The sequence below is a fragment of the Schizosaccharomyces octosporus genome (genome assembly GCF_000150505.1).
Source record: "Schizosaccharomyces octosporus yFS286 unplaced genomic scaffold supercont6.1, whole genome shotgun sequence".
Lineage (NCBI taxonomy): Eukaryota > Fungi > Ascomycota > Schizosaccharomycetes > Schizosaccharomycetales > Schizosaccharomycetaceae > Schizosaccharomyces > Schizosaccharomyces octosporus.
The window spans coordinates 466,186-493,308 of record NW_013185619.1 but is presented as its reverse complement, the minus strand read 5'-3'; the positions used below and the strand labels follow the sequence as shown (position 1 = coordinate 493,308).

Genomic DNA, 27,123 nt, shown 5'->3' with positions numbered 1-27,123 from the left:
GTGTAAATTTTCGTCATAATATGCAATGTAAAGTTTCTAATCACCTTCACCTTTGGAACGAATACAAGAATCAACCCGCTCTCGAATCTCGTTTGCTATTTGATATTGACCCGTCCTTTCAAACGAAAGAGAACCATCTGAAAGTAAAGAATATAGCGACCGCGAGATTTTTTTGTTATAAACAGCAAACTGCTCTTTCGTGATTTTAGCGTTTCTATAGTGTGGCTTCAATGCTGCATTAACTAACCGTTCTATCCGATACTTCACCTCGTAAGGCAACCTTGTAGATTTGGTTAACTCTCGTCGTCCAGATGGCTGAGGACCCGCTTGCAATTTGGTAGTGTTTTCTAACATATTATTATCCACGATCTCACCAGGTTCAGTGACACGTGGAGACTCATCAACGTGGTGAGAATTTGGAGACGATGTTTCCAAGTGAAAAGGAGGAGAACTTTGGGGAGAAAGATTGGAAAAAAGAGGAGTTATATGTGGTTCATTCGAGCTATTTGATGAGCTGCCATCCTGAGATCGTTTTAAAATTGATTGAACCTTCGTCAAAAACTGAGAGTCATTTAGAGAAGAGGACGGCCGATTGATGTTATTTACTAAATTCGCAAGTACAGATGGCTCACGCGCTTGATCATTAGTCGTCGTCAGATTAGAGGAAGAACCTGGAGCACCAGAAATCGAGGCATTTCGGTTCCTGTGAACCGGTCTTTTTAGCTTCTTTGTACCATCAGATGCTAGGGACGGATCTTGAGATACTATAGAACGCTTCTCATCAGATCTTCCATCAGTTCCGGAGCGGTCTTGGTTACTGTGCAACACAACGTCAAAATCACTCCAAGCTTTTCGTTCTGATTCACTGGTGATGGGCGTCTGCAAAAATGGTTGTTGCTGCTCTTGTTCATCATTCACACTTGAGGTGGACCGTAGCCTAGTGTTTTCTATTCTTCTCCGTAGCAAGTCAGAAGCTTCATTTCGCCTGGGAATACCAGTATCAAGCGTATAGTAAGATAAATCAGAATTCAAATTTTCCCACGTACGATTGCGAATGGCATTCCATGCTCTAGTCCACGCACGCTGCTGGCGTTGTGAAACCCTCGAAGCTCTGGCAGCACGGCCATTAGTTCGTCGGCGACGCGAGAGAGAAATACGGGAAGCCAAAGTATTAACGTTTTCATTATTTAAAAAAACACAATTAGGGCAATAAAACTCGTTCTCCGGAACTTCTTCTAGATCCAAACAAAAAGTGTGGTATGCATCATCACATCCGTCGCATAGAAGTAACACATCCTGTTGTTCGGATCCACCACAAATGACACAGCGGGTCAATTCATTTGATTCCACAAATTCAGATGGTACCTCAGCATTAGCTACTGTCTGTACTTTTTCCTCAACTGGGTAAGCACGCAACCAAGGACCTCCAACATATTCGTATACATCAACTTTGAAAAACTCTATACGACAAAGAGGACATGTGTTCGCAACCTCACACCAATTTTCCAAACACTGATTGTGGAAATAATGTCGACATGGTAGCGTAGCTACATAGATACCATTAGGAGACGCAGAAAGAGTCGTAGGCACTGAACTATTGTCCCAATTTTCTAAAGGGCAATTGGGTAATTCTGATAAACAAATAATACATTCCTCTGCATTTCCATCTGAATTTTCTTGACTTTGTTCCTCAGCCATTTATATTATGTAGGCCAAATTAATATTATGTGGGGGTTCGGTGGGTAGCTAGCGGGTTGATGGTGAAAGGAAAGATACATCAGTGACAAATGTTGCAGCCCTTCAGCTTATAACGATAACGACCGATAGTGAGCGAATACTTACGAAATCCTTAAAACAAGAGCCGTTCCACTAATGATTATAAAAATCAACAGTGGAAGAGAACCGGGATAAAGGCGGTATGAATGATGAACTTCATGTACAATCGACTAGTTTAGACTTCATATACGAAACATCAGGCTCTCGCGGTATACAAACTCAGAAACCATCAGTGCTGGTTTCCTAAAGGATCACGGAACCGAAGAAAAGACAGAAGAAAGGAAGGAAAGAATAACTAAAGAATATACGATGAATAGAACCGACGATTTCGTTTGTATGTTTAAAGACAAAAGTTTAGGGTAAAAGTTTTAAAGAACAGGAGAACGACGAATTCTTTCCTGCTTCTGTTGGTATGAACGTAAGGAAAAGACGGAAAAAACTACAATCAAGGTAACGAGAACGAAAATGAAACGACGCTTCCAAGGACTACGCTTGGTACTAGGTCCCTTTAATTCTTCTTGAGGAATTTCAGGACTGAACTCGTCATTGATGTCGGTAATTGTTCTGCTACTAATGCTATGAATTTCATGATTTTCGCTCAACTCACCAGTAATAGCAGAAAACGTGAGGAAAGCAGTAGCAGGCAAATTAACGTCTTCCATTTCAAAGCACTTAATAAAGTCGGAGCTAGCATCATATGCTAATTCTAAGCGAAGAACCTTACTCTTCTTGTCGAACTTCAATTTACCCAAAGTGTAATCACTGCTATGCAAGTGTAACGCACTGCATCCCGCGATTTCGTTTTCTTTTCCATCGCGGTCAGCATCATAAGACGTCTTTCCATCACCCTGCATAACGATAACACGAGGGAAAACTGTTCCTGATCGGCCATTGTTATAAGTATCAAAGAATATACCATAACCCTTGAAATTATCAGTAAAGCCAAAAACAGGGCCTGATTTGGCACGCTCTTCGGTCAAAAACAATCCCATGCCATCACCAAAGAGATTTCTGGATTCACTTGAAATACGGAATTGAAACAATACCTCAAAGCTGTTGGCGGGGATAGGTAATCGGGTCGACAGCCATCCACTTTGATGTTGTAAATCTTGAGTCAAAAATATACCATTTTTTTTATCCACAACAGTGCTTCCACCGTATTCCCACCACAAACTTCTCATTCCGTGATTAATGTAGGGTGGTTTTAGGGACAGTCTTTCTAACTCATTAGACTGAGCAAAGACTCCAAGTGCAAGCGCAAAGAAACAAATGATTCGAAAAACCATTTTAGAAGAAATCATATTCACAGTTCTCACAGGAAAACACTTTGTCTTACCTCCTGCTGTTGTTTGTTGTTAGTAGAGCTGGGCGTGGTCATTCATCAGGGTAGTTTTCTGAGGTCACTTGTTACTTCTTACATGTAAATAATAAAATTAGGATAATGAAAAGTAACTCAGCACATTGTAACTATTTAAAGATTTATTCATAAAAACAATTTACTGTGAAGTTCTAAATGAAGAAGAGAACATATCAAAATTGCAGCATAGGATCAAAGGTGATTGGATTCATATATACTCTTGATTTCTAAGTAGTGAATATAACTAAATTGCAATCACACATCATTTCAATAATGCTCTGCTGTATCAAGCTGTTGTAGGGCTTCATGTCTTGTTAAGTAATTCATTTAAGAAACCGTTTAATTACTTATTTCAAAATGGGCTTTTTCAATTGAAAACCCGCTTATTTCTCATGACACCATCGTTGTATGTACCGTTTCGCATCGAAATACTTGTCATTAATGATTCTTTAGTTCATGTGAAAGGAAATAATACGGTTTCAAAATTTCATAAACCTTTTACTTCTTAAAGACACCAAAAAGTGTTTTATTTACTAACGGACCTTACCGCATTCTAACGCTGACATAAACTGAGTGTGTATCCAAGACCTATGAAGCAAATCATTCTATTACCCTGCACATGGATAATTTAAAAGGCTGGTAAGTTTATTTGGGTTTTCTTTGTAGTTTGGTATTGGAATTGAATCGTTAATGTTTTGCTCCTTTGAATTTTCTTCGCTTTAGATAATAGAAGGTTCTTTTGTCATTCAAATGTAGCTAGTCTTTGCTTAGCTTACACTTGTTTATACGGGTATCAGTTTCGTATATATTTTTTTTAAAGATAAATCAATGCTGGTAATGTTTGTACGATTACGAAACCAATACCTGTGAGAATATTTCCTCGTAATTATCTTCAACTACCTCTATATTTGACGTTCTATGTTTGAAGCTTATGGCTAACGTAACAATAGGATTCTGAGTTTAATTTCTAACTGTTTTTGCATCCTTGGGGCTAGCGGAGTTTGGATCGATGTTATTGCAAATAAATTACTCGGTCGCCCAGCGATCGACCTCGTGAACAGTGAGCGCTCTTTGGTAACAGCACTTGCTACCAGTGCTGGAATATTATTGTTCAGTTCTTGGTCAAGTGTTATGGAAGAATCGTTACATTTCTTCTTAGACGTTCCTATGATTGATATGTTCCTAGCGAGAATCTTCCAGCTTACTTCTTTCTTCTTTGGAAGCGTATTTTTTTTTGGATTTACTCACTTTCTCCACAAATGGCTTCGTAAAACTAATGAGTCAAATGCAGAGCATGATCACTTCGGATATCATAATGCTCGGGATACATCTCGATCTTTATCTTCATCAACTCACTCAGGGTCAGCGTCTCTTCAGTTATCTTCTTCCGTTCATGGAAGCCACTGCCCTAGTGGCACCCATCTTCATGAGAGATCGATGCTGCTAGCAGATGAAGGTGATCCTGAAAGTACTCATCCTCCTATAGGAGAAAGTAACCCAAAGACACCTACATGTGAATGCGAATGCCATAATCATTTTTCAGCTGTGAATAGCATCCCTGGTTCCGAAGAGGATGAGCATATTCATTCCGTGTATACGATGGGCATTCAAACAGCCTTTCTTATATGTCTTCATAAAATTCCCGAAGGCTTCATAACTTATTTGGCTTCGACTGTTGATACGGGATTTATTGTATTTGTTGCTATGACGATCCACAATATGGTCGAAGGATTTACGGTGGCTTACCCTCTTTATCTTGCTTGGAAATCTCGTAAAAAGGCATTTCTAACTGCAGCTGCCCTAAGTAGCTTAAGTCTTCCAACAGGTGCATTTATTGCTTTTCTTTTAGTTCGTATTGGAGCCTCTGGGTCATTCGACTTGCTAAATTTGGTTTACGGATTCATATTTGCTAGTACTGCAGGGATGATGTTAATATTGTCCCTTCGAGTCATTTTCCCAGAAGCTTTACGACATGATCATTCTCAAAACAAGAAACATTCTGTTTTGTGTTTCATTCTTGGAATTTTGGGTACGCTATGTCTGGAAGTGGTCCACGAAAGTTAACGTTTCTTTCCTCTTATTAAAATCGGTTCTTGTTCTGTTTTCTATGTCTAGTTGAGATCGTTCACTCATTTTTGTATAACTCACACTATAAGTTTGTATTTTTTTATTTATGCTACCGTCGGTGGTTGATGGTTTTAGTTTCTAGTTTACTAGATACTCTATTCTTTCATGTCACGGAGCAAACAATTATATTTATTCATTTATTTGATGTACTCAGCACTAAGCCTTTTCACTTTGAATCCCCTTCATTGATTACGGGCTCTCTTTTGCCGAATATATTGTGGTTTTACAGTTTGAATTATGACATTAATTTATATGCTGAAAATCTTATAATATTCTTTGTTGTATCCATCATCTTTTTCTTTTCTTTTTTTTTCCTTAAAAACAATTTTGTATGCTGAGATAACATTTAAATTGCTACTACGGTCATTCCGAAAGAAGCGTTTTATAGATTATCTGATGGAGTTAATTCTATGGGCTCTTTATTGAAGATTATAGTTATTCAATGATTTTTATTCATCTTGTACGCTTTCAAATGCTTAGTATAGAAGGACAAGCTATTATTTATACGTATTATTCATGATCCCAAGCAACAAATCCATCAAAATTGGATTCTACAAGTATTGGGTATTTTTAAGGAAATTTTATTATTTTTTAGTTAATCTATCGTTTTTGTTTTTAGATATTTGGTCTCTTTAAAAAATTCAACAAATACAAGTAAGATGTATATGTCATTTGCTTGTACACCTATGCATTTTCGTAAAACCGCAACTTCAGGTAAGCGCTTTTCCTAGCTGCTCACGTCCCTCACCCATCTCTTCTACTCAAATGTCATCTTTTCCTTCTGTTGATTTTTTCGAAAAATTAGTTGTTTTGGGTGATTCCATTACTCAGTACGGATTCACGCATGGAGGTATTTGCTCAGAGTTAGCCAATTTCTACCAGAGGCGACTTACCCTTGAAGCATGGGGATTATCTGGATACACATCCAGACATTTTCTAAACTACTTTTCAAAGCTCCCAATTGACATTGACCATACTCGAATTGTCGTAATTTACTTGGGTACTAATGACAGTCAAATAGTAAATGGAAAATGTCTTTGTTCAATTGAGGAATATAAAGAAAATATAAAAAAAATAGCAACAAAATTTCCAAAAACCACAAAGAAGATATTTGTTTCACCAGCCGCAACTCTAAAAACACTTCGATATGAGCGAGATCAAGAACCATATAGGTACGCTACACGTGAAGCAGCTACGGAAATGAATCTTGAATTGGGGAACACTACTTGGATCGATTTGTACGGTGCTACGAAATTCAACTTGGTCCCTGAGCTTTTGTTTAACGATGGCGTCCATCTCTCAGCCATGGGATACAACGTTCTTTTCCAAGAAATTATTTCTCAAATTAAAGCATTATGGCCAGAGCTTTTGCCAAAGAATCTTCCTATGCAACTACCACACTATAGTGAAATACTGTTTTAACAAATGTGAGGTTTGCCATGCTTTTAGTCAATGGTAACTAATACTTTTATTTGAAAAAGACGAAATATTCTAAAAGTTATACGTAATGGACTGTGATGGGCAAATTGAGATTGGGTCTTACGTTCAGAGAAGCAATGGTACAGATTGCCAGTTTATAATTAACGATATTAATGACACAAATAATTGTGAAGAGAATGAGTGTTCAATTCATGGACTGGCGTGTAAACAAATGAAGTCTGACGAAAAGTATCATTCTGAGGTAGTTTGTGACATGAGAGAGTGATAAAATTATCTTCAAGAATAAGGGAATCTCTAGGGTTATTTTTTTCCTTTTTTCGGTTTATTCTTTTTAATATAACAAGATAACTTGCGACCTAAACAATTAGCATTAGTAACTGTACAAATATGGTTGGTAGAAAAGCAATTTGAGTCTTCATACCATCTGCTGTAACACCATCGAGTTGTTGTGTCACCTTCAGAGCATTCGCGAACGTAGTAAATCGAACGCTAGCCTTGACCTTGCCCTGAGTATCAAAGACCTGGCATTGAGTAATTTCACCAAATTTTTGAAGAGTTGCAGACACATCTTCCGAAGAGGTTCCTGGAGCCAGGTTTTCAATTGTAATAGTGGTAGGGCCTGCTGTACCCCGAATAGAAATCGAGCCATTGGCAATAGTAGGAGAGGCTACTAAAGGTGCCTGGACGCGGTTCAAAAGTTTCCTTTCGTTTTCTTGAGGGCTAGCACCACCTGATTGTTTTCCAGGGCTGTTTAGTCTTTGAAAGAGCTCATTATTTTTTAATTCTTTTGCGACACGCTTGCTGAAGGTAGCTTTACTTTCGTTTGCTCCAGACTCCTGCGAGTAAATGATTAGTGACATATTTTTACTTCTCTAGAATGTACTTACGATCTTTTTGTCATTCTTCTTGCCAACACGTCCACTGACAGTGTGCTTTCCCAAAGTAAGAACACCTTTCGACAAAGTGTTAACAAATTCTTCCAAGACAGTTTAAAAAAAGAAACTTACCATCAAAATTATTTCTAGATTTTCCTTTCTTTGCCATCCCGACCACGTAAACTGTTTAAGGACGCGTAGTAGGTATTTCGCAGATGTTACTCTTCCACGGTAGGTAGCATCTAAAGGAAGGGTACTACTACCTAAGAAATCACAAAATCATTTCAAATGACGGTTTAATAACGAAAAGAACGAAAGTTATTATTATTAATTTATTATTTACATGTCTTTCATTAGCTGCCTACCAGAATTGAAATGAAATTCAGCACATTCTAGCTTGTTTACTAGCAATCCGCAAAGCAATGCGTTGCAGTCTTGCTTGCTTCATAATTCGTATACTGCAAGGATTTGTAGCTCTTTATTTGGATGTAAACAGAAAATCACTGAACAATAAATTCACGATCTCAGAACCGACTTTGAAAGAATCCTTAGGAAAACGGAAAGTAAGAAGATGTCGAAACAGTCTTGTGTTGCTACTAAACTCAAGCAAGTGGTTGAGTCACTTTACAATCCCAAGCTGGCTGATTCTTGGGATAATACTGGTTTGTTATTGCAAGCACCGTTTTCTAGAACTGGCGCCAAGTCTGTATTACTGACAATCGATTTGACGGAAAAGGTGGCAGATGAAGCCATCTCCAATAAACTTATTTCCTCCATCATAACGTATCGTATGTACCAGTATCGAATAATTGTCGCATCAACCTAACTTACCGTGTAGACCCTATTATTTTCCGTGGGCTGAAAGCTATTACGATGGAAGATTCACAACAAAGGAGCTTGCTACGTCTAGCAGCTGAAGGCATCCATGTTTACTCCCCTCACACGTCCGTCGATGCTGCTGCTGAAGGCGTTAACGATTGGTTAGCTTGGGGTATTGCTGGTGGAAAGAACCTGTTAAAATCGTCAAAGCCAATTCAGCAAAACGCTCCCATGTCTGAAACCGAAGGATATGGTCGCCTTTGCGAATTTTCATGTCCAGCGAGCTTGCGCGAAGTAATTGAGCGAGCAAAGAAACTAACTGGTCTTCCATATGGTATGTCCCTTGTTAGGAAATGTGTAGGAACTGGCTCTAACCAATCTTATTTAGTCCAAGTGGCTGCTCCAAGAGGCCTTGATGCTTCAATCTCCAGTGTTTCCGTTTGTGCTGGATCTGGTGGCTCTGTACTCGCTGGAACAGAGGCCGATTTATACTTTACCGGAGAATTGTCTCACCATCAAGTCCTCGCCCTTACTGCAAAGGGAATTTCCGTTATTTTGTGTAAGTCGCTCTTCTAATTCCTTTTACTAATCAATCCAGGTGGTCACTCCAATACTGAGCGTGGATATCTCAAGGACGTCATGGCCGAAAAGCTTGCTAAAGCTTTTCGGGAATCTGATGTTGATGCAGAAATTATAATTTCTGCTGAAGACCGCGATCCTCTCACAATAATGTAAGGTTTTTTTGTTCAGTTTGCCAAATAAAAATTAATGACGTTTTTGACGATTCAACCAAAATAGTACTTAATAGAATACTATCCTACAAGCTCGTCAATTGGGTTTAATCTGAGCGTAGTATTAAAGTAACTAGGAACAGATTGGTTTACACATTCTTGCATGCATTGTCTGCACTCTCAGTTTATATTTGAGTCCACTATTTTGTCATTCATAGCAGTCTTTTATCTTAAAAAAAAATAAAAAAACAGTAAAGATTAAAGAATCGTATATATCTCTCCCTCCGGGATTCGAACCCGGGCTGCCAGCGTGACAGGCTGGTGTACTACCCCTATACTAAGGAAGATCTTGTATAATAAAACTTTTACAGTAGAACATATAGACCATATAGATTATAGATTAATGACAAGAAACTATCGTGGAAATAGAAAATTTCTCCAACAATGATTCTGTATCTTTGTTCTTTTCTTTTCTTTTTTTTTGTTTTTTTTCTGCAAGAATAAAGATAGGAAAGGAGTGCTGATATATGGCATCTTCTAGACTCAGTGGGCGGCTTGGCTTAATTTGTTTAGGCGTAAACGTGTCGAATGAACCGTAAGAATATTTAATTCTCGAAATATGTGTTTTAAAGGACCTTTGTTTTATGTTTGACGTAAGTTTGATCACTGCAACAGATGAAGTTTCAAATCCTTCTCGAAGAAGGGCTCATGAATCAATCTATCCTACCTTTTTCTAGTCGGATCATTAACATACCAACTCATCATAACATATTTTCCCACCCATAATATATTTCCTTTTATTGTAACATAAAATCATTAGTTAAGATAGGAAGGCAGCAAGCCACTATATAGACTAGTGTCTTATGCTTCTTCTCCAAGTAGAATTGTTTTTCATATTATTTTCGGAGTCGTATTTTGTTTGGCTTAATACAAACATCAACACGGTCACCACATTTCATTCCAGTCACCTTCAGCAGCTTAGTCCCTTGGAATAATTTGGGATTGTGCAAACATACTGTTCCCATTTCTCTTGAGGAGGGTCTCCCTTTGAATTGGTCATGAAAAACGAAGCGAAACTGAAGCATCCACTCTGGGTGTTTAGTGTTTTCTTGCTGAAACAAAGTTGTTTCGGCAATAAAAACCGCCAGCTCATATAAAGTCATGTTCATCCTTAACACGGTTAGTAACGTTCGATATGCTGTTATTGTAAATATGTAAAAATTCTCTTCATTTTCATTGAAAACTCAGAGGGAAAGTATTAACTTGTCTACTCTCAGGTCTTTTCAACTAGAACGTCAATGTATTGACAATAATGAAAAGTTTCACAACAATGCTTACCATCCATATATTTCAATTGAGGGTACAACATCTTCTAATACATCTAAAATGTGATTTTTAGTATCAAATTGATGATACACTTGAATAAGGAATGGACAAGGGCCAACGGCAGGATCGCTTTCACTTGAAACCGGCGATTGAGACCGACTTGAAGTAAAACTCATTAAATTGGTGTAAATGGACTTTCTAAAAGAAGAAATTGAAAAGAAACGTCGACAGTTAGAAGGTAAAAATGATATTCCTGCCAAAAAAGCGTTTCGAAGAGGAGATTGGGAGAAGGAGAGAGAAAGGAGATATTTGGAAGATCAGCGAGAAATGGAATTAAAAAAGCAAGAGAAGAAACGAAAATTAGATGAAGAAAAAGAAGCCTACGAAAAAGAAAGACGCCAGCCTGTCTCAAAAATAGCAAAAGTAGATGAACCGTCGAGTTCTTCTTCTCATGTTGCGGCAAGTACACCAACGAGTCCAGGTGTAAGTGATTTTCAAAGTGCTACAAAATCCTCATTTCCTTCTACCAAAAGTGAGCATCCAGAACTTTCACTTCCAGATGTCATTAGCAAGCTTCGGGAAATGAAGGAACCCATCAAGTTATTCGGCGAATCCGAAGAAGCGCGATTGAAACGGTTCTTCAGAATTGAAAAAGAAAAAGAGATTGAGCGATTGGAAAAAGAGCTTTTGATTAAAGGTGTTGAACTCATTGATTATCAGCGCGCTAGTCATGAAAGGCAACGGGTTTCCAAACAAGTCGTTACATTCCTACGACATGGTATATATGTTTGGGATAAAATACTAACATCGAAAAGCGCTTCTGAGCTTAATAGTCCCGAAGGACAGGGTCAATTGAAAATTTTTCGACAAGCTAAACAAGACCTAGAGACCCTTATACGATTACTCATCGAGGACTCGCTAAATGACAATATATTATCCAAGGTTGCTGAGATATGTTACCTATGCCAAAGAAAAGAGTTTGTGAAAGCAAACGACGTCTATTTGCAACTTACTATTGGAAATGCACCATGGCCTATTGGTGTCACCATGGTAGGAATTCACGAGCGTAGTGCTCATCAAAGATTACAAAGGGATCCAAATACTAGCATTCTGAAGGACGAAAAGAAAAGAAGGGTAAGTATTTATGAGGATAGGTGAAACATTTCCTATCTTTCGTTGAGAGTAACAAGTACATTAACAAGTGTAGTGTTTACAAGCCTTGAAGCGGTTTATAACTTTTTCAGAAAGAGAGAACCCTAATTGGTTTTCAGAAAAAGATTCTAACTAAAGTATGGTCATAAATGGGTACATTTCCGAGTGATATACTTTATAGAGGTTTATTTTTGATGTTTAAAGGGCGTCGTAAATGTTTTCAAGTGTTATATCTGTTTTAATATTGCATGAACATGTCCTTTTATATGCTTGCACTGGCGGTGAAATAAAGGTACTCCCAACTACTTCCATTATTCAAGTATAGTAAAAAGAGTATAATTTGTACATTTCTCATTAACGATTGAAAATAACTGTCCATAGTTTAGATTGATTGTTCAAAGCAATACCCTCTGTTTTATACGAGATACCAAAGTTTGGTATATGATGATAGTCGTAGCTCGATGATAGGATTATTCAAATTTCTTATTCCAAGTCCAAATCGTATTCTTCTTGCTCTATTTTAGCCATGCTGGGTCGTGAAGAGCTAGTATTTTGTGTTGCAGGAGGGGCCATACCCATACCAGAAAGTGCGTTCAAAGGATTCATGCCGTTTTGCATTCCTGGTTGTCCTTGCATCTCCTGCATCATGTCTTGGAACATATTTTCCGAAATACCTCCTCCTGAGAGCGCTGGAGAATGCATAGGTAAAATGGTATTTCCAGTTATACCTTTGGGATAAGCGGGTGGACGTTCAGGAAGTCTGGGAGGGACATTCTGTATAGGTAGAGACAATGGATCTTGTGGTTTAGTGGGACGATGTTGCAAGACTTTTGCGATTTGCTTAAACAGATAACGTTCTGTTGAATGTTAGCTAAAAAACACACTTAAACTCAACAAATTAGATACATACTTGATATTTTTTCCGGTAAAATTAAATCTACACGGCCTGGATTAGCCCAGTCGGCGGGGTGAGTTTTGAGAGGTTCAATTTTACATTGGTAGCCCAAATCACGAACGACATCCGCGATGTTCTTTGCTAATGGATTTTCAATAGCATCTTTTTTAGAAACACGACGAAATTCTTTTGAACGCTTTTTATCAAAATAGATTGGGTACACGAGCACCATTGTGTGAGTGTATGGAGAAGGTGAAGTGCAGGAATCGAAGAAATAATAGAATGAAAAGCTGCAACGTTACAGATCTTTTTGTATGTCTTAGTTACAATATAACAATTCTTTAAGCTGGTAAAAGCATTGGGATATGAAACGGTGTTCGTCAACGCATTTTAGTATTTAGAAATTACGATTCAAAACGTCGGCAAGGTTATGATGATATGAATTTAGACATGATATTTCTACTGGCATTTCAGGGAATGAGTACAGATCCAGGTACAAAGAAGAATGGAACTGTTTGAGATATGAGAAAGCAATTTTACATAATGTGTACATTCCAGATTTCAGATATTATTATTGGAATATAGAGCTTCATTCATAAAGATGAATTTCATCATAAAAAATTATCAAAAAAGACCCTTGTGCAAGAGAGACCGTCAGAAAATATATACAAGTACTCACATCGCATCATTTCCTTTTTGCCTTTCTGAGAATAGTTAAGTATTGGAACATCTTCATCCTAATTATAAGCAGATCCAAACCTTGCTAAATGCAGCAATCTCAAAGTACTGAACTTTTTTCTTGCTATAAACAAGTATATCTAAACGTTTAATATTCGCCATAGAAAAACAGGAGGTACGCCAAACGAGCGGATTTAGGAAATTAAATGCATTTCGCTCAAGTTATTGAACTTATTGTCTCTTGTTATTTACCAAATCTTCATTGTTAGTCAAAGAACAATACCACATAACTTTAGATCTATCACACGTACCTCTACGGCATGCATCTGCTAACAAGATTGTGTCTACATAAGCACTAGACATGTGCACATAGCGAACGACACTTCCTCTAATAAATAAATCTTTGACAGCAGCCTATGGAATTAATAATGTTAGCAACCAGTTCGGAAATGAGCATTTTGAGAACGATCATCTTTGCGAATGGGAATGTCCAAGAACTTTGAAGCTAGTCTGAGATCCCCTTAAAAGAAGGCTTCCTTAAATGCTTGTTCTTGTAACATTTCATCATTCTAAGATTTCAATTCATGGCTTACCATGTGAGGATATTTCTCGGATTCTACGACAGCAATATTTTCTAGTTTAACATTCAAAAACTGATCCACGGATTTCAATATTCCCCGAATACTCATGTCATTCTGTACATTGTTAGTCTCATTGCCAAAGTCGCAAAACCCACACCTTGAGCTCAACCGTAACCTCCGTATCAATCAGAGTTTTGAAAAAAGAATAAAATAACATTTTTCAAGTAGCTAAATAACGATTTTCTAGAATTTTTTTGGGAAATCGAAGAAGCGCGATGTATGTTTAACACTAGTGTATTGAAAAGGTAACAATCAAAATGTGACTTGAAATCGCAATGAATAATTGTAAACAAAAACCGCAATGTAAGCAGCAATTCGTTGAACGGATGGAATCTTCTTTATAATTTTTTCTTTTTAGTTTTAAATTTATTCCAATTAGTCATGTTTCGATAAGAAATCACTATTTAATCGAAATATTTATGAAAGTGAAGTTCAAAAAGAAGTCAAACGTTGTCATGCCAGACGATTATGAAGCGAAAGGCAATTTAATGAAGGCTGGTCAAATATTGAATCTTACTGAAATGTATTTAAAAACAATGAAAGCTACCATCTCAAGTAATGTATCTGTCAACAAAAGCCAAGCGCACCCGGAAGCCTCTGGGCATCCAAGTAAAGATGTGAAGTCTCATCTCCACAGGAAATTTTAAAATGGAGTTTTTAACGATATTTGCTCCTCACCGTGTATTTGAATGATCGGCCTTCTGTTCCCAATAGTTATTATAAATCACTTCGAAGTATGGTGGTAAAAAGGTGATATATGGCTTCAGGAAAATTGATGACTCAACTACCTATACGTTTGTATATATACCATCAAAAATAATTACCGATTCTAAAGTTTATGCCTGTGTTCGTTTGTAGAATCTAAGATTTGCTATCACCTGTTGATTAGTGTATTCACCATTCACAATTAACAAGCTCGAATACCCATAGTAAAAGCAATTATAAAAACAATTAACAATGTAAAGAAATAAGATTATATCTCATACTCCGTCAGACCTTTAGTTTCTTATTGCATGGAAATCCCAAGTCAAAAGTCGGAAACCCAAGCACTTCAATTCAGATCTCGTTCATGGACGGAATTTTTCAGTTTAAATTAACTTCCATAGAATTAAATCTCTTCGCTGGTCTAAACGATTATTTTTTTTCAATAGGTAGGACACAAAGCCAGATGTGAATGCAGAAGGACCACTTTAAGCCGAATACGGTTTGTACTTTCCTTTTATTATTTAAGTCTTTTTCCTTTTGAATTTTGGACGAATATATCCCCTAAGAAGAATAAATATCGTACAACCATCAACCACGAGTATAGACACTAACGACTCATTGAGAACCAATTTTTCAAACGTTTTTCTTCTTTATTAATTCAAAATAAAAAGTCACTATTGAATTCACATCAGGAGTAAGTAAAGTGGTTGCACTTGAATAGTTCTTCCTCAACCAAGACCAATCTATTACCATTAACACCTTGGATCTTGGGTATGCGGAAAAGTCAAAATCTCAAGGGTAATTCCACTTCTGAGGATACAGAAACAGAACTTCAAGACGATTCTAGTTTTTTTTCAGTAGAAGAGTTGAACAGGAGGTTGAATGCATCTTCTGCGTTAGGTAGTTCTGACCCCAAAAAGTCTCCGACTTTACTTGATCCCAGTAGCTCAAATGAACTCAAGGTCTCTCCTAATACTACAAAAACAAATTTGTTACCAAAAGCCGCTGGTGCTTCAAGGCCGTCGAGTAGAGCTACTTCCCCAAACAATATCAAGCGGGTGTCAGACTTTAGTTTCGGCGAGATCATAGGAGAAGGCTCATATAGTACTGTGCTTTCAGCTACGGAGAATAATACAAAGCGAGAATATGCCATCAAAGTGCTTGACAAGCGACATATCATTAAGGAAAAGAAAGTGAAGTATGTCAACATAGAAAAAGAGGCCTTGTACCTCATATCAAAACATCCTGGATTTATTCGTCTGTTTTATACATTTCAGGACACTCAAAGCCTGTATTTTGTTTTTAGTTTGGCAAGAAATGGTGAGCTTCTGGATTATATTTATAAGGTATGATTCTCTTAAAGATTGACAAGTTTTTTTCCATTAAAAACAACCACTAACAAAAAATTAGCTTGGAAAATTTAATGAAGCTTGTGTTCAGTATTATGGTGCGCTCCTCTTGGACTCTATTGATTTCATGCATAAGCAGGGTGTCATTCATCGTGACCTAAAGCCCGAAAACATTCTTTTGGATGACAATATGAGAACCAAGATTATTGATTTCGGTTCAGCGAAAATTCAAAAAACTGCTGAAAAGAGCGAACAGCTTTCAGACGATCTCCCGACAAGTGATAATCACTCTAGGTCCTTCGTTGGCACTGCTCGTTACGTCTCACCAGAAGTATTGAATGATAAAAATGCAAGTACGGCTTCAGACGTATGGGCTTTTGGTTGTATTTTGTTTCAGATGCTTACAGGAAAACCTCCTTTTGTTGCAGGAAATGAGTATCTTGTTTTCCAAAAAATATTACATTTAAGCTATGAAATTCCCATCGATGTTTCGGAAACTGCTTCCGATTTAATTAAGAAAATTTTAGTCTTACATCCGAACGAACGACTAACGACGAAGGAAATCCGTGATCACCCGTTTTTTTCTTCAATGCGATTTGACAAAAGTCTATGGGAAATACCTCCCCCTCGTCTTAAGCCTACTGGTCACACAAGCACGCTTAGTCTTTCCGTTCCAGGTTTCGTTTCCAAATCAGCCGGAGACATTAATGAACAAACTCGTCCTTCTACCCTATCTGTTTCTTCCGCGTATCCTACCCCTAACACACCTGTAAATACCACATTTTCCTTACCCAGTCCCCTTGAATATGAAGAAATGAATAAGCGTTGGCATAGCGTTCTTCTGGAAGATGAGAAGATTTCCAAAATCACTGTTTTAAATGTATCGAGTATGCCAGGAAGTGGGACACATGAAGCTGTACGGTTCTTTTCGTCGCTTTTCCGCAAGAAAAGGCCTCGCACTTTTATTTTAACGACATTTGGAAGATGCCTTTTGGTTGCGATGAACAGTGCAGGCAGGGCTACAATCAAAGAAGAGCTTCCTGTAAAGAGTGTTGGATTAAGGGTCCATGGTGTTAAAAACTCTGACCATACTTGGGTTATGGAGACTCCTACGAGGTCCTGGTCGTTCGAAGACCCTCGCGAACCGGCATCGACATGGATAGAGTTAATCAACAGAGCAACATCAATTACTACCGCTTTTGAAAATCACTCTGTTACGAGTTTTTCTAGAAGTATTGCGAGAAGTATTTCTTAAACTTTGTTTTTGTCGTTTTCTTGCCGTCCCTCAATATTTTCGTGTGATTCCATTTTCCCTATATATTTTCTTGATATTTTTAACCTTGTATCGTCGTTCTTTTGAAGCATTGTTGTTGTTTTTTTACATTTTTATTTGTTACGTAGATGTTTATTTTTATAATTTAGATCCGTTAGAATATTATATAGTCACTCTTTTGAAATTGTCTGAATGTTTTTTTACAAGAGCATTCAAATGCTAAATTTTTGAATAATAATAACTGTTCCTTTAAATATTTTGATGGTGGTAGTTTTTGCGGTGTCTACGAGAGCATAAGTGTGGACATACAAATATGGATTATACTGAAGAAATTTTCCATTTAAGCCATTTCTGTATCTAACAAACCTGATATGTTTCCCTGTCCTACTTTTGAAGATACAACTTCGCAACACGTTCAAAATTATCCTTGTTGATGGCATACATCTTCAAGTAGTCTACTTCCATATCGTGGACATCTTTGCCAACAAGGAGAAGGCTGTGAAGAGGAGGACCAACGTCGTATTCAGCAATTTCACCTAGAGTACCAGAAGCAATTACTTGATCGTCAGAACCAAGTCTACCGATAGCCACAGCCAATGAATCAGGGGAACAGACTATAATTGATATTAATACGAGAATTTAAAACAAAAAGGTACATACTGTCTTCTTTACGGTCCTCTTCAACTTCCATCATCTGTTGAGCAGCCAAACTAGCTGACATATAACGAGGAGGTTCGTAAATTTTACGACCCCGAGCAAGATTTTCCCAGCTTTGTTCTTTCACTTTGATATCTACATTTCGGTTAAAAGAATGTTTTGTTGATAGAAGACTTACCAAGAAGGACCAGAGTATGTAGACCTAGACTAACATTTTCTTTAATGCGGTCATAGAAACTTTGAGGTCGATAATTTCCTTCAAAATATACAAGGCTGACTGTTTGACCAAATTTGTAAAGTTGGAGGCCACTGGCACCAACTCCGTTCATGATGGATGCATTGTGAATCATTCGCACAGGAATATTGAGTTCACGCGCACGTAAAACTAAATCAGCGTGGGTAGTAGCACTGATTTTTGTTAGCCTTGAATACTTTTTAAAAATTCGTTTCCGACTTTCTGAAGAGAAAGATTACAGATTGCAAGCATTATCCGAGTGTAGCACTTTTAAACGCATTCAGCAATCATAAAACAATATTCTCTGTTTAATTTAAGAGACATATCGAAAATAAGTACTTACCCCATAGGATCGCCAACAACTAGCATAGCGACATCGCAAGTATCTGCATCCTTCAAAATTTCATCGCTATTGGTTTCTACCATTTCACGATCGGCAAGAGTAATTTCTTTTTCATAAAGAGACTCCAAGCGCTCCTTATTGACAAGCAATATAGACGTATATGCCTCTAAATAGACACGTTGACATTTTTTTACAGTTTGCAATCCTCGCAGTGTAATATCATTTTCATCATACAATCCCAATCCAATTAAGTAAAACATCTTTAAAAAATAACTGGTCTAACTCGTTTGACCGCAAATCCAAATTGTCCAAGTTAGGAAGAGTGAATGGCTCTTGGCAGGATATTCCAAATATGTGAATTAGCAATCTTCTCGGCTAAAAGCATTAAAACGAGATTTGAAGGTTAGAAGAAGCTTAATTTATTTTCTAATTAAGGAATTTTTCTCATGGAGCGAACTTTTTCTTCATAAGCAGAGTGCGTCTTAGCTAAGAATTCTTGGCGCTCAACAAATCCATCTTTGTTAGCGAGACGAAGTTCATCTTGAATGTCTTTTTCTTTCACAAAATCAGACCAGTTTTGCTGAGCTTGTTCTAAAGTATTTGGCTTTGACTTCTTCGCAGCTTGCTTGGCTTGAACTTTGGCTAGAGGGGATTCACGCCTCTTTCTCACCAATGGTCTCTTTTTCAACTGAGGCTTTTCAATTGGTTTTTCTTGTTCTTTGGAGGGTACTTGTTTCGGCTGTTCTGTTGAGTATTCTTTTTCATTCGCTTTCGTGACGGACTCTACTGGTGCTGGAACAGCTTCAGGTTGCTCTTCTACAGGTTTCTCCTCATTAGTTTCTTTTTTTTCTTCTAAATCCTCTTTAGGATTTGATGATTCGGCTTTTTTTGATTCTTGAACGTCTAAAGCCTTGGTTTGCTCTGCTTTTTCTTCGTTTTCACCTTCCACCTCTTCTTCACCACTATCTGCATCTGAAAACGACGATTCTGAACTTGAAGCATCCTGTGGAATAAAATCCGTGTCTTCTTCTTCTAATTCGCTATCGATTTGAATCAATTTCTCGGTCATTGTACTTGAATGGAGCAGGAAAACGAGCGCTTGTCACTCAACACTTTGGCTCGTATTTTGACCCTGTATTTCAATTCTGAAAAGGGTACCAAAATTACGCCAAGTGCTTTAGAACTCATAACACAATATATTCGAATTTATACGAAAGAAGCTGTTTGGTAAGATACTATATTTGCTCCTCACGATGGATGCCTTATTAACAAGAGATTTAGCCGTTCATATGAGGAAAAAAGACGTTCTTCGATTACCATGAGTGATGAAGATGATATAGTTCTTGAATTGGAGGATTTAGAAAACGGAATTGCTGCTCAACTTGCTTTAGATTTTAGTTAAGCGGTTTGAAGCATGAAAATTCTATATATTAAATCGTAGCATAGAATATGTTATTACTAAAATACTAACTCTCTTTATGGAAATCATCAACGTTGCTATTCTGCTCTTTAATGTCAATCACAACCTGAGTACCATATCTGCCATAGAAGGACAAATTCGAGCACCTTATTATTGACTTTGTGATCTTTTCTTTACTTTGAAGGTTTCTCCTTTTCGTGGAAGGGATGCTCAAAGTTTTGCAAAATATACTTCCTTTACAAAGCAGTATGACCAGACTTCTATTCATATGTCTCCTGATATCTTTGAATCATTATTTATTTCTATTCGTGTTCTTTTTCTTCTGGGAATTCTTTTGTATACGAAAGTACTCTAAACCGCTGAATGCGAGTTTTGGATTTGAGTAGCACATCAATTTCAATTTGCAATTACAGATCAACACATAGGTTAATTTTTACTCTGACAGACGGTAAATCACTTTTTATGTTTTGTTGGTTTGTTTAGAAATCAACGTTTCTTTTCATTGATGTGAATGTCGGAATGCATACAATGTAATCACTATCTCATCCTCATCCTCTTGTTTCTCTTCTGTTGATTCCTTCTGGATCGGCTATACTTTGAAGGTACTACTTTTAGATTGTTTTCGGATGATACCGAGTAAGATACTTTTTAATCGTACATTTATTGGGTAGTTGATGAGTAGTTGCATTATTGGCATATTTATTCAAACAGATTGTGAATTTTCAACGCTTATGGTTTGCGAATTTGGATGCATAAGTCAAGATTCCTTAGTCTTGGCAGAGTTGATTGATTCTATGTGCCTTTGAATCTTAATACTTTGCAAAGGAACTGATCAAAAATTGCTTGCGTATGATTTAACAAGTTTTCATTTTAGGTCAGTAGAAGCTAGTAATTTTTTTGAAAAAAATATCGTCTATGAGTTTTCGATAGTAATTAGAATTGCCTAAGGATTTAGGAGGGTTTTTGTATTACTATAATTTCAATACGTACTTTATATATAGTAAATGTTTTTATAAATCCGCGAGAATTCGTTAATACGAATTACCTGAAGAATTGAAGGAACAAGTTGAGGCTTTAGAGATAAACAAATGATGTGTGGTGAATCCATAGACCTCTCAAGTTAAAATTTTAGAATCATAATACTTTTATGAAAAAAATGAAAAAAAAACCTAAAATACTTGAGTACCTATTGTTGAACCTGCTTGCTCGATATAATGGTTATAATAGGTAATTCAATTCTTCAACAAACGAATTGAAACTCTTCCAAAGATCTTTCCGAGTTTTATTTGTATTTTAAAAATAAATATGATACTTTTTCTTTGGTAATACACTAAGCAAGTTAAGACATCAAATTTGTCTCTGATCATTAGTTGGCAATCCTTATTTGGAATTGAATCACGAAACAGTATATATATATTTTAAGAATAAATAATTTTTTTCTGCACTCTTTTATAGATCAACCTCCAGACAAGTTTTTCTTGCAAGGATAATATCCTGAAATAATTAAGTATGAACCGGTAGTAAATACAAGGCCTATTCGAAAACTACGAGGAGGAAAAGCAATTGCTCATATAGGCCGAATCTATTGTTGATTACCTCTAAATGTCGTGTCTAAAAAAAAAAGTAAGAAAAATTAAAGAGATGAGCGGTGTCGTCCATTTCATAGCTCCTTTTTTGCTTATTCTTTATACCAGAATAAAATGTATATCTAAAACTAAAAATACAATTTGACTACATCCACCGTTTTAGGAATTGAACTAGTTTGATGTTTTATTGTTATCGTACTAAAGACCATGACTAGGTGACAGTTACTAATAATACGATTTATTGTTTGCTGATCTTAGGGCCTTTTTTATAGAAAACATAAACAACCAGTCATTACTCTGCAAACAAATGATTAAACAGAGTAAACAATAGAGTAAACAATAGATTAAGTGGATGAAAAAATATTAAAATAGTAATCTTTATGTAGCAGGAAGTAGAAAGAGTGTGAACCGATAAAAGCTGACAAGTAAATACAAAGGAAATGCAGTTAAAGTGTTATTGTAAAAGATAGTAGTTAGTAGTTAGCAAAAAAAGTAAGGCAGGCATATCTAAATTCAATTCTCTTATAGATTACAAAGATTCTTAGAAATTGTTGGCTAAGTTACATAAGCATTGCTTGCATAGTTCACGAAATGCTAGCTATTGATTTTGTTCTGCAATATATTGTAAGTGAAGCCTTTTATGAGTCTAGTCCCACGGTTAAAAATATTTTTGTTATTTAATTATATATTTGACACACTATGACTCTATATTCATCAAAAATTGTATATTACTAAAACATATGCTAAGTAAAGAAAAAAGAAGTAAGTAGATCGGACGCCCGTCCTTGGGAATTTTCCTTTAGATCCTATTCTCCCTCTGACATTTAAAGCATACAAATATTTCTAAGCTTTTAATGGTTTTCATATTTTTCTTCTAAGCTACATTACGCCAATCGTTGCTAAAATTATTTGCTATATATATTTTTACTAACACGACTTAACCAACAAGGCCGCTTAACTCAGTTGGTAGAGTGTGAGATTCCAAATCTTGAAGTCAAGTGTTCAAGTCACTTAGTGGTCATAAGTTTTTTTGTTCTTATTTATCAAGTACCACGGTATAACTTCATCGTTTTCCATACTAATTTCTAGTTTTCAATAAATTAAACAATACACAGCAGATTTTCTTAAACAGGCATCATTTATGAATTGCTTGCTGAATTCGGCGCCCAAGCACATTTCCATACCGGAGAAACAACTCAGCAACCAACATTATAATGCTCATTCTTCACACGAGCGTCGATGATAGCTACACATTTTTTGCAGATACTTCCTACATACTACGGTCGTTATAGTTCCATCTACACCTATAACGATTGTTTATTACCTATCCATTGAATTCCAAGGTCTGAAATGAACAATAATTTTGAATATTACTAAATATACCCAACACCAATACTCTTCTAACGGTATCTGCGAAGAGACAAGGTGTTGTGACGGAGCCAGGTGGCATATTGAGGAGAGTTGTTGAAGCGGTGACCCTTGGCAATACCACGAGACTTCTTACCGATGGAGGTAAGACCACGAGCTTCACGGTGCTTGTGGACAGCGTTGCAGATCCAGTTGATGCGAGGATCACGGCGGATGGCCTTGTGAGAGGGGTCGACGCAGATTACTTCGTAGAATTTGTAGGTAGCGTCTTGGTTGACCCAGTAAGAGTTGAGAACACGCAAGTTGGCGCAACGACGGCCGACACGCTCTTCAGCAGTGCAGCGGAGAGAGCGTTGGTACTTGAGGTGGTTAACACCCTGGTGGACGGGCTTACCATAGACTTGACCCTTAGGGACAGGGCGCTTACGGCCACCACGACGAACACGGATGCGGTAGACAACGTAACCTTGCTTGGCCTTGTAGCCCAAACGACGAGCCTTGTCGGGACGAGAGGGGCGGCTAGCGCGGTGAACAACGTTCATTTGACGGTATTCCCAAGCGCGAACGCGAGACAAGAACAAGTTCACATCAGACTGCTTCTTCTTAGAAAGCTCTTCCAAGTACTTGTAGGCACCCATTTTGTTGTAGAGTCGGTGGTGGTGGTTCCGTTGGAGTCAAAAGTTTCACTGTGTTGACCTACTCAACAAAAACTGTCACAAGCACCAACACGAGCTTCACGGTGCTTGTGGACAGCGTTGCAGATCCAGTTGATGCGAGGATCACGGCGGATGGCCTTGTGAGAGGGGTCGACGCAGATTACTTCGTAGAATTTGTAGGTAGCGTCTTGGTTGACCCAGTAAGAGTTGAGAACACGCAAGTTGGCGCAACGACGGCCGACACGCTCTTCAGCAGTGCAGCGGAGAGAGCGTTGGTACTTGAGGTGGTTAACACCCTGGTGGACGGGCTTACCATAGACTTGACCCTTAGGGACAGGGCGCTTACGGCCACCACGACGAACACGGATGCGGTAGACAACGTAACCTTGCTTGGCCTTGTAGCCCAAACGACGAGCCTTGTCGGGACGAGAGGGGCGGCTAGCGCGGTGAACAACGTTCATTTGACGGTATTCCCAAGCGCGAACGCGAGACAAGAACAAGTTCACATCAGACTGCTTCTTCTTAGAAAGCTCTTCCAAGTACTTGTAGGCACCCATTTTGTTGTAGAGTCGGTGGTGGTGGTTCCGTTGGAGTCAAAAGTTTCACTGTGTTGACCTACTCAACAAAAACAGTCACAAGCACCAACCCTACCCTTTGACTCGTTTTTGGAAATGGAATAAAGATACGATACCATTGATATATTAAAAAAATGTGCGTCTTTTCTAGTTTAAAATTAAAAGAATATTATTTTATAAAATCCCTTTCACATTTTCCTTCTCCATTGTGATTGTATTAACACTCACTATAGCACGGTATCAAAAGGTAGCGCTGGGGAACACAGCTCGTAAGTTTTAAAGTGAGTATTCACACAAATTATCTTGTGCGTTATAGTACGCTCCCATAAGTATCGAGATGTAACGGCAGACGTTATTCTGGATCTTTCTCTTACTTCTTAGAATCTACAAAGCTGCCAACAACACATATTCTTGGAAGATGAATGGAACTGAAGAAACGGAGCTCTATAATCGCTGGAAAGCGTTGCAAAGACAGTTGGAACTGTTGGATTTACAAGAAGGATTCATCAAAGAAGACTGCAAGTCGTTAAAGCGTGAATTAATACGTGCTCAAGAAGAAGTCAAGCGAATTCAGTCAGTGCCTTTAGTGATTGGCCAATTCTTAGAAGCTATAGATCAAAATACAGCCATTGTTGGAAGTACCACCGGCTCTAATTATGTTGTCCGGATATTAAGTACTCTTGATCGTGAGTTGCTGAAACCTTCTGCCAGTGTAGCTCTTCAACGTCACTCAAATGCCTTGGTTGACATTTTACCTCCCGAGGCCGATTCATCTATCTCAATGCTCCGTCCAGAAGAGCGTCCTGATGTCACATATAATGATGTTGGTGGTTTAGATGTCCAAAAACAAGAAGTTCGTGAAGCAATCGAACTTCCCCTAAAGCAGGGTGATCTCTATCGTCAAATCGGTATTGATCCTCCTCGTGGTGTTTTACTTTACGGACCTCCCGGTACCGGTAAAACCATGTTGGTTAAGGCTGTCGCAAACTCTGTAAACGCCAACTTCATCCGAGTTGTTGGTTCTGAATTCGTTCAAAAATATTTGGGTGAAGGCCCTCGTATGGTGCGTGATGTTTTCCGTATGGCACGAGAAAATGCCCCAGCCGTTATTTTTATTGATGAGATTGATGCTATTGCTACGAAACGTTTCGATGCTCAAACCGGTGCCGACCGTGAAGTGCAACGTATTCTAATTGAACTTTTAACCCAAATGGATGGTTTTGACCAAGGTGCTAATGTCAAGGTTATGATGGCCACCAATCGTGCTGACACACTAGATCCCGCCCTTCTTCGTCCTGGTCGTCTGGACCGTAAAATCGAATTTCCCGCTTACCGTGATCGTCGTCAACGTCGTCTTGTCTTTCAAACAATTACTGCCAAAATGTCTCTTTCCCCCGAGGTCGACTTGGATACCTTTATCATGCGTCCAGATGCCTCTAGCGGTGCTCAAATTTCAGCCATTATGCAAGATGCTGGATTGTTGGCTGTACGTAAGAGCCGTGGTGTAATTCTTCAAAGCGATATAGAAGAAGCTTATGCACGTGCTGTTAAGCCTACTGACATGGAACAATTCGCTTTCTACAAGTAATTTGGGTTTTGCTGTTTTTTCTTTTCCTCCTTTTTTATGGTAACTCCGTATGTTTTTCCTCGTCCGCTTTGACTTATTCCTTATACCCATAGAAGTTTGTTTGAATGAAAAACAACCTACCTTTCCCGACACATGATGGATTATGTTGATCTTTCTTTCTCACAGCAGTACTTGATTTGAGATGACACAAAAATAAATTTTTACGCTATTCTTCTTTTTCTCTCCGAAGGGTTTCGTATATCTTCATTGACCAAGCAGCCCGAGGAGCTGGTTTTCATAAAACTACTTATGTATTTAAATTATATGGTATGTCTTTATCACTGAAGTAAATTATAAATAGTTAAGTCTGTAAGTGCCCCTCTCCTGTAATTGAAACCTTGCATTTGACAATTGTTTGAAACAATATTAATCACTTCTTGTTGAATTATAAATCCATTATCCATTATCGATCAAATTCGTTCCATTTGGAACACTGAGCTGATCATTCAATATCTTAACTGCGACTAAGTCCGTTTATCATCCATGCCATGCACTTGATGAGCAAAATGTGATTTTATTACTAAAGAGTATCTTACAGACTATCTTGTGTAGCGAAGGTAATGTTAACGGTGAACTTTGGAAAGCAACAAGCTATTATTCTGGGCTAGGCAAATAACAACTAACATTCAAGAGGGACTACTCAATTGTCTAGACATCACTTCATACTAACATATTGGGTTGATACTATGACTTGGTGGAACATATGGCTGAAGTAAAAGTCCGACCGACCTTTTTAACCTTTCTACTAGAACAAACAGTAATTCTACAGTATACAATACTACAATAAGAACTCATTACTTGAATAATATGTGCTTAAAAAGGTTTTCGAATTGGGATTTTATTGAAGCAATAGCTGGCTTTTTGCCAACTACCAAAAACCCTGCTCAAAATGGAACAACATTTTTACTGGGCAATGGTAACCTCAACCTCGACACCGGGCTCGATGTGGATGGAGGTGATTTGCTTAACAATCTCAGAAGGAGAGTGAAGATCGATGAGACGCTTATGGATACGCATCTCATAGGTTTCCCAGGTCTTGGAACCTTCACCGTTAGGGGTCTTACGGGTGGTGATCTTCAAGGTCTTGGTGGGAAGACGAACGGGACCCTTAACACGCAATTGCTTGTCCTTGGCACGGTTGACCAAGTCAGAGCAAACCTTCTCCAAGTTACGGACGTGACGAGAAGTAAGGGTAATGCGAATGCGGTGAACGGTAGAGGTGAACTGTTGTTCCTTTTGATCTTTGGCGACTTGACTCATCTTGTAGACAGCGGTGACCACGAGAGGGTTTGTGAAGAAAATGTTCAGTGGTGACAATTGTGTTTAGTAAATTGTGACTGTTTCCATACACCCTACCCTAAGGAAATCGTGACTCACAGCTCGTAAAACAGGCCGAATAACAAGGAGCGGATGAATAGGGTAAACAGGTTTTACTGATAATAGAAAGAATCAATTGCAAAAAAAAATTTCACTCTCCTTAATGAAATGACCGTTCAATTATGATCCCAAATG

The 27,123-nt window shown here is 37.9% G+C and overlaps 18 protein-coding genes and 2 non-coding genes across 20 annotated transcripts; 8 read left to right on the top strand and 12 right to left on the bottom strand.

Annotated features, from left to right (window-relative positions):
- Positions 1-36: 36 nt before the first annotated feature.
- On the bottom strand, positions 37-1,698 carry SOCG_02847 (CTD-binding SR-like protein rA9; the record flags this gene model as incomplete). The annotated part of the gene is made up of 1 exon (XM_013161337.1): positions 37-1,698. One exon carries the CDS (start codon positions 1,696-1,698, stop codon positions 37-39), a length of 1,662 nt encoding a protein of 553 aa, XP_013016791.1.
- Positions 1,699-2,144: 446 nt separating this feature from the next.
- SOCG_02846 (lectin family glycoprotein receptor) lies at positions 2,145-3,077 on the bottom strand (the record flags this gene model as incomplete). Its single annotated transcript, XM_013161336.1, has 1 exon — positions 2,145-3,077. One exon carries the CDS (start codon positions 3,075-3,077, stop codon positions 2,145-2,147), a length of 933 nt encoding a protein of 310 aa, XP_013016790.1.
- Positions 3,078-3,675: 598 nt separating this feature from the next.
- Positions 3,676-5,740, top strand: SOCG_02845 (vacuolar membrane zinc transporter). Its single transcript, XM_013161335.1, has 2 exons — positions 3,676-3,772; positions 4,084-5,740. Exons 1-2 carry the CDS (start codon positions 3,753-3,755, stop codon positions 5,195-5,197), a joined length of 1,134 nt encoding a protein of 377 aa, XP_013016789.1. The 5' UTR covers positions 3,676-3,752; the 3' UTR covers positions 5,198-5,740.
- Positions 5,741-6,025: 285 nt separating this feature from the next.
- On the top strand, positions 6,026-6,682 carry SOCG_02844 (isoamyl acetate hydrolytic enzyme Iah1; the record flags this gene model as incomplete). The annotated part of the gene is made up of 1 exon (XM_013161334.1): positions 6,026-6,682. One exon carries the CDS (start codon positions 6,026-6,028, stop codon positions 6,680-6,682), a length of 657 nt encoding a protein of 218 aa, XP_013016788.1.
- A 374-nt stretch (positions 6,683-7,056) lies between these two features.
- SOCG_02843 (RNA-binding protein) lies at positions 7,057-7,744 on the bottom strand (the record flags this gene model as incomplete). Its single annotated transcript, XM_013161333.1, has 3 exons — positions 7,057-7,536; positions 7,588-7,652; positions 7,708-7,744. The coding sequence occupies 3 exons, from the start codon at positions 7,742-7,744 to the stop codon at positions 7,057-7,059; spliced, it is 582 nt and encodes a 193-aa protein (XP_013016787.1).
- A 318-nt stretch (positions 7,745-8,062) lies between these two features.
- On the top strand, positions 8,063-9,395 carry SOCG_02842 (NGG1 interacting factor 3 family protein). The gene is made up of 4 exons (XM_013161332.1): positions 8,063-8,363; positions 8,414-8,728; positions 8,783-8,953; positions 8,993-9,395. Exons 1-4 carry the CDS (start codon positions 8,147-8,149, stop codon positions 9,127-9,129), a joined length of 840 nt encoding a protein of 279 aa, XP_013016786.1. The 5' UTR covers positions 8,063-8,146; the 3' UTR covers positions 9,130-9,395.
- A 6-nt stretch (positions 9,396-9,401) lies between these two features.
- SOCG_16103 lies at positions 9,402-9,472 on the bottom strand. The gene has a single exon. It is a non-coding gene; the product is annotated as a tRNA-Asp (tRNA).
- A 107-nt stretch (positions 9,473-9,579) lies between these two features.
- SOCG_02841 (histone deacetylase complex subunit) lies at positions 9,580-11,987 on the bottom strand. The gene is made up of 2 exons (XM_013161331.1): positions 10,464-11,987; positions 9,580-10,295 (listed from the first exon to the last, which is right to left on the bottom strand). The coding sequence occupies exons 1-2, from the start codon at positions 10,625-10,627 to the stop codon at positions 10,022-10,024; spliced, it is 438 nt and encodes a 145-aa protein (XP_013016785.1). The 5' UTR covers positions 10,628-11,987; the 3' UTR covers positions 9,580-10,021.
- Positions 10,241-11,863, top strand: SOCG_02840 (U5 snRNP-associated protein Prp18). Its single transcript, XM_013161330.1, has 2 exons — positions 10,241-11,585; positions 11,659-11,863. The coding sequence occupies exons 1-2, from the start codon at positions 10,641-10,643 to the stop codon at positions 11,737-11,739; spliced, it is 1,026 nt and encodes a 341-aa protein (XP_013016784.1). The 5' UTR covers positions 10,241-10,640; the 3' UTR covers positions 11,740-11,863.
- SOCG_02839 (signal recognition particle subunit Sec65) lies at positions 11,924-13,031 on the bottom strand. The gene is made up of 2 exons (XM_013161329.1): positions 12,514-13,031; positions 11,924-12,460 (listed from the first exon to the last, which is right to left on the bottom strand). The coding sequence occupies exons 1-2, from the start codon at positions 12,728-12,730 to the stop codon at positions 12,087-12,089; spliced, it is 591 nt and encodes a 196-aa protein (XP_013016783.1). The 5' UTR covers positions 12,731-13,031; the 3' UTR covers positions 11,924-12,086.
- Positions 12,999-15,479, bottom strand: SOCG_02838 (U6 snRNP-associated protein core protein). Its single transcript, XM_013161328.1, has 4 exons — positions 13,915-15,479; positions 13,770-13,871; positions 13,488-13,590; positions 12,999-13,433 (listed from the first exon to the last, which is right to left on the bottom strand). The coding sequence occupies exons 1-4, from the start codon at positions 13,972-13,974 to the stop codon at positions 13,408-13,410; spliced, it is 291 nt and encodes a 96-aa protein (XP_013016782.1). The 5' UTR covers positions 13,975-15,479; the 3' UTR covers positions 12,999-13,407.
- SOCG_02837 (AGC/PDK1 protein kinase Ksg1) lies at positions 14,114-17,377 on the top strand. The gene is made up of 2 exons (XM_013161327.1): positions 14,114-15,868; positions 15,933-17,377. The coding sequence occupies exons 1-2, from the start codon at positions 15,296-15,298 to the stop codon at positions 17,124-17,126; spliced, it is 1,767 nt and encodes a 588-aa protein (XP_013016781.1). The 5' UTR covers positions 14,114-15,295; the 3' UTR covers positions 17,127-17,377.
- Positions 17,378-17,528: 151 nt separating this feature from the next.
- Positions 17,529-18,639, bottom strand: SOCG_02836 (diphthine synthase Dph5; the record flags this gene model as incomplete). Its single annotated transcript, XM_013161326.1, has 4 exons — positions 17,529-17,758; positions 17,805-17,936; positions 17,980-18,209; positions 18,380-18,639. The coding sequence occupies 4 exons, from the start codon at positions 18,637-18,639 to the stop codon at positions 17,529-17,531; spliced, it is 852 nt and encodes a 283-aa protein (XP_013016780.1).
- A 170-nt stretch (positions 18,640-18,809) lies between these two features.
- Positions 18,810-19,448, bottom strand: SOCG_02835 (Swr1 complex subunit Swc5; the record flags this gene model as incomplete). Its single annotated transcript, XM_013161325.1, has 1 exon — positions 18,810-19,448. One exon carries the CDS (start codon positions 19,446-19,448, stop codon positions 18,810-18,812), a length of 639 nt encoding a protein of 212 aa, XP_013016779.1.
- Positions 19,449-19,457: 9 nt separating this feature from the next.
- On the top strand, positions 19,458-19,781 carry SOCG_02834 (CENP-X protein; the record flags this gene model as incomplete). Its single annotated transcript, XM_013161324.1, has 2 exons — positions 19,458-19,606; positions 19,661-19,781. 2 exons carry the CDS (start codon positions 19,458-19,460, stop codon positions 19,779-19,781), a joined length of 270 nt encoding a protein of 89 aa, XP_013016778.1.
- Positions 19,782-22,333: 2,552 nt separating this feature from the next.
- On the top strand, positions 22,334-22,406 carry SOCG_16102. The gene has a single exon. It is a non-coding gene; the product is annotated as a tRNA-Trp (tRNA).
- A 379-nt stretch (positions 22,407-22,785) lies between these two features.
- On the bottom strand, positions 22,786-23,391 carry SOCG_02833 (60S ribosomal protein L15; the record flags this gene model as incomplete). The annotated part of the gene is made up of 1 exon (XM_013161323.1): positions 22,786-23,391. The coding sequence occupies one exon, from the start codon at positions 23,389-23,391 to the stop codon at positions 22,786-22,788; it is 606 nt and encodes a 201-aa protein (XP_013016777.1).
- Positions 23,392-23,453: 62 nt separating this feature from the next.
- Positions 23,454-23,966, bottom strand: SOCG_06160 (60S ribosomal protein L15; the record flags this gene model as incomplete). The annotated part of the gene is made up of 1 exon (XM_013162412.1): positions 23,454-23,966. The coding sequence occupies one exon, from the start codon at positions 23,964-23,966 to the stop codon at positions 23,454-23,456; it is 513 nt and encodes a 170-aa protein (XP_013017866.1).
- A 374-nt stretch (positions 23,967-24,340) lies between these two features.
- SOCG_02832 (19S proteasome regulatory subunit Rpt3) lies at positions 24,341-25,902 on the top strand. The gene has a single exon (XM_013161322.1). It carries the CDS (start codon positions 24,403-24,405, stop codon positions 25,570-25,572), a length of 1,170 nt encoding a protein of 389 aa, XP_013016776.1. The 5' UTR covers positions 24,341-24,402; the 3' UTR covers positions 25,573-25,902.
- A 515-nt stretch (positions 25,903-26,417) lies between these two features.
- SOCG_02831 (40S ribosomal protein S20) lies at positions 26,418-26,924 on the bottom strand. The gene has a single exon (XM_013161321.1). The coding sequence runs from the start codon at positions 26,869-26,871 to the stop codon at positions 26,515-26,517; it is 357 nt and encodes a 118-aa protein (XP_013016775.1). The 5' UTR covers positions 26,872-26,924; the 3' UTR covers positions 26,418-26,514.
- Between the last annotated feature and the right edge of the window lie 199 nt (positions 26,925-27,123).

Bases quoted from the DNA above. Each gene is read 5' to 3' on its own strand.
- SOCG_02838 (XM_013161328.1), bottom strand. From the start codon at position 13,974: ATGTTATTTTATTCTTTTTTCAAAACTCTGATTGATACGGAGGTTACG. The intron at 13,591-13,769 runs GTAAGCCATGAA...TTAATTCCATAG, and splicing joins CCGAGAAATATCCTCACATG to GCTGCTGTCAAAGATTTATT. The intron at 13,434-13,487 runs GTACGTGTGATA...CTAACAATGAAG, and splicing joins AGCAGATGCATGCCGTAGAG to ATTTGGTAAATAACAAGAGA.
- SOCG_02837 (XM_013161327.1), top strand. From the start codon at position 15,296: ATGCGGAAAAGTCAAAATCTCAAGGGTAATTCCACTTCTGAGGATACA. The intron at 15,869-15,932 runs GTATGATTCTCT...ACAAAAAATTAG, and splicing joins TTCTGGATTATATTTATAAG to CTTGGAAAATTTAATGAAGC.
- SOCG_02845 (XM_013161335.1), top strand. From the start codon at position 3,753: ATGGATAATTTAAAAGGCTG. The intron at 3,773-4,083 runs GTAAGTTTATTT...ACGTAACAATAG, and splicing joins ATGGATAATTTAAAAGGCTG to GATTCTGAGTTTAATTTCTA.
- SOCG_02839 (XM_013161329.1), bottom strand. From the start codon at position 12,730: ATGGTGCTCGTGTACCCAATCTATTTTGATAAAAAGCGTTCAAAAGAA. The intron at 12,461-12,513 runs GTATGTATCTAA...AACATTCAACAG, and splicing joins TTTACCGGAAAAAATATCAA to AACGTTATCTGTTTAAGCAA.
- SOCG_02831 (XM_013161321.1), bottom strand. From the start codon at position 26,871: ATGAGTCAAGTCGCCAAAGATCAAAAGGAACAACAGTTCACCTCTACC.
- SOCG_02832 (XM_013161322.1), top strand. From the start codon at position 24,403: ATGAATGGAACTGAAGAAACGGAGCTCTATAATCGCTGGAAAGCGTTG.
- SOCG_02841 (XM_013161331.1), bottom strand. From the start codon at position 10,627: ATGAGTTTTACTTCAAGTCGGTCTCAATCGCCGGTTTCAAGTGAAAGC. The intron at 10,296-10,463 runs GTAAGCATTGTT...AACCGTGTTAAG, and splicing joins TCAATTGAAATATATGGATG to GATGAACATGACTTTATATG.
- SOCG_02840 (XM_013161330.1), top strand. From the start codon at position 10,641: ATGGACTTTCTAAAAGAAGAAATTGAAAAGAAACGTCGACAGTTAGAA. The intron at 11,586-11,658 runs GTAAGTATTTAT...TAACAAGTGTAG, and splicing joins AGGACGAAAAGAAAAGAAGG to TGTTTACAAGCCTTGAAGCG.
- SOCG_02842 (XM_013161332.1), top strand. From the start codon at position 8,147: ATGTCGAAACAGTCTTGTGTTGCTACTAAACTCAAGCAAGTGGTTGAG. The intron at 8,729-8,782 runs GTATGTCCCTTG...AATCTTATTTAG, and splicing joins ACTAACTGGTCTTCCATATG to TCCAAGTGGCTGCTCCAAGA. The intron at 8,954-8,992 runs GTAAGTCGCTCT...TAATCAATCCAG, and splicing joins GGGAATTTCCGTTATTTTGT to GTGGTCACTCCAATACTGAG.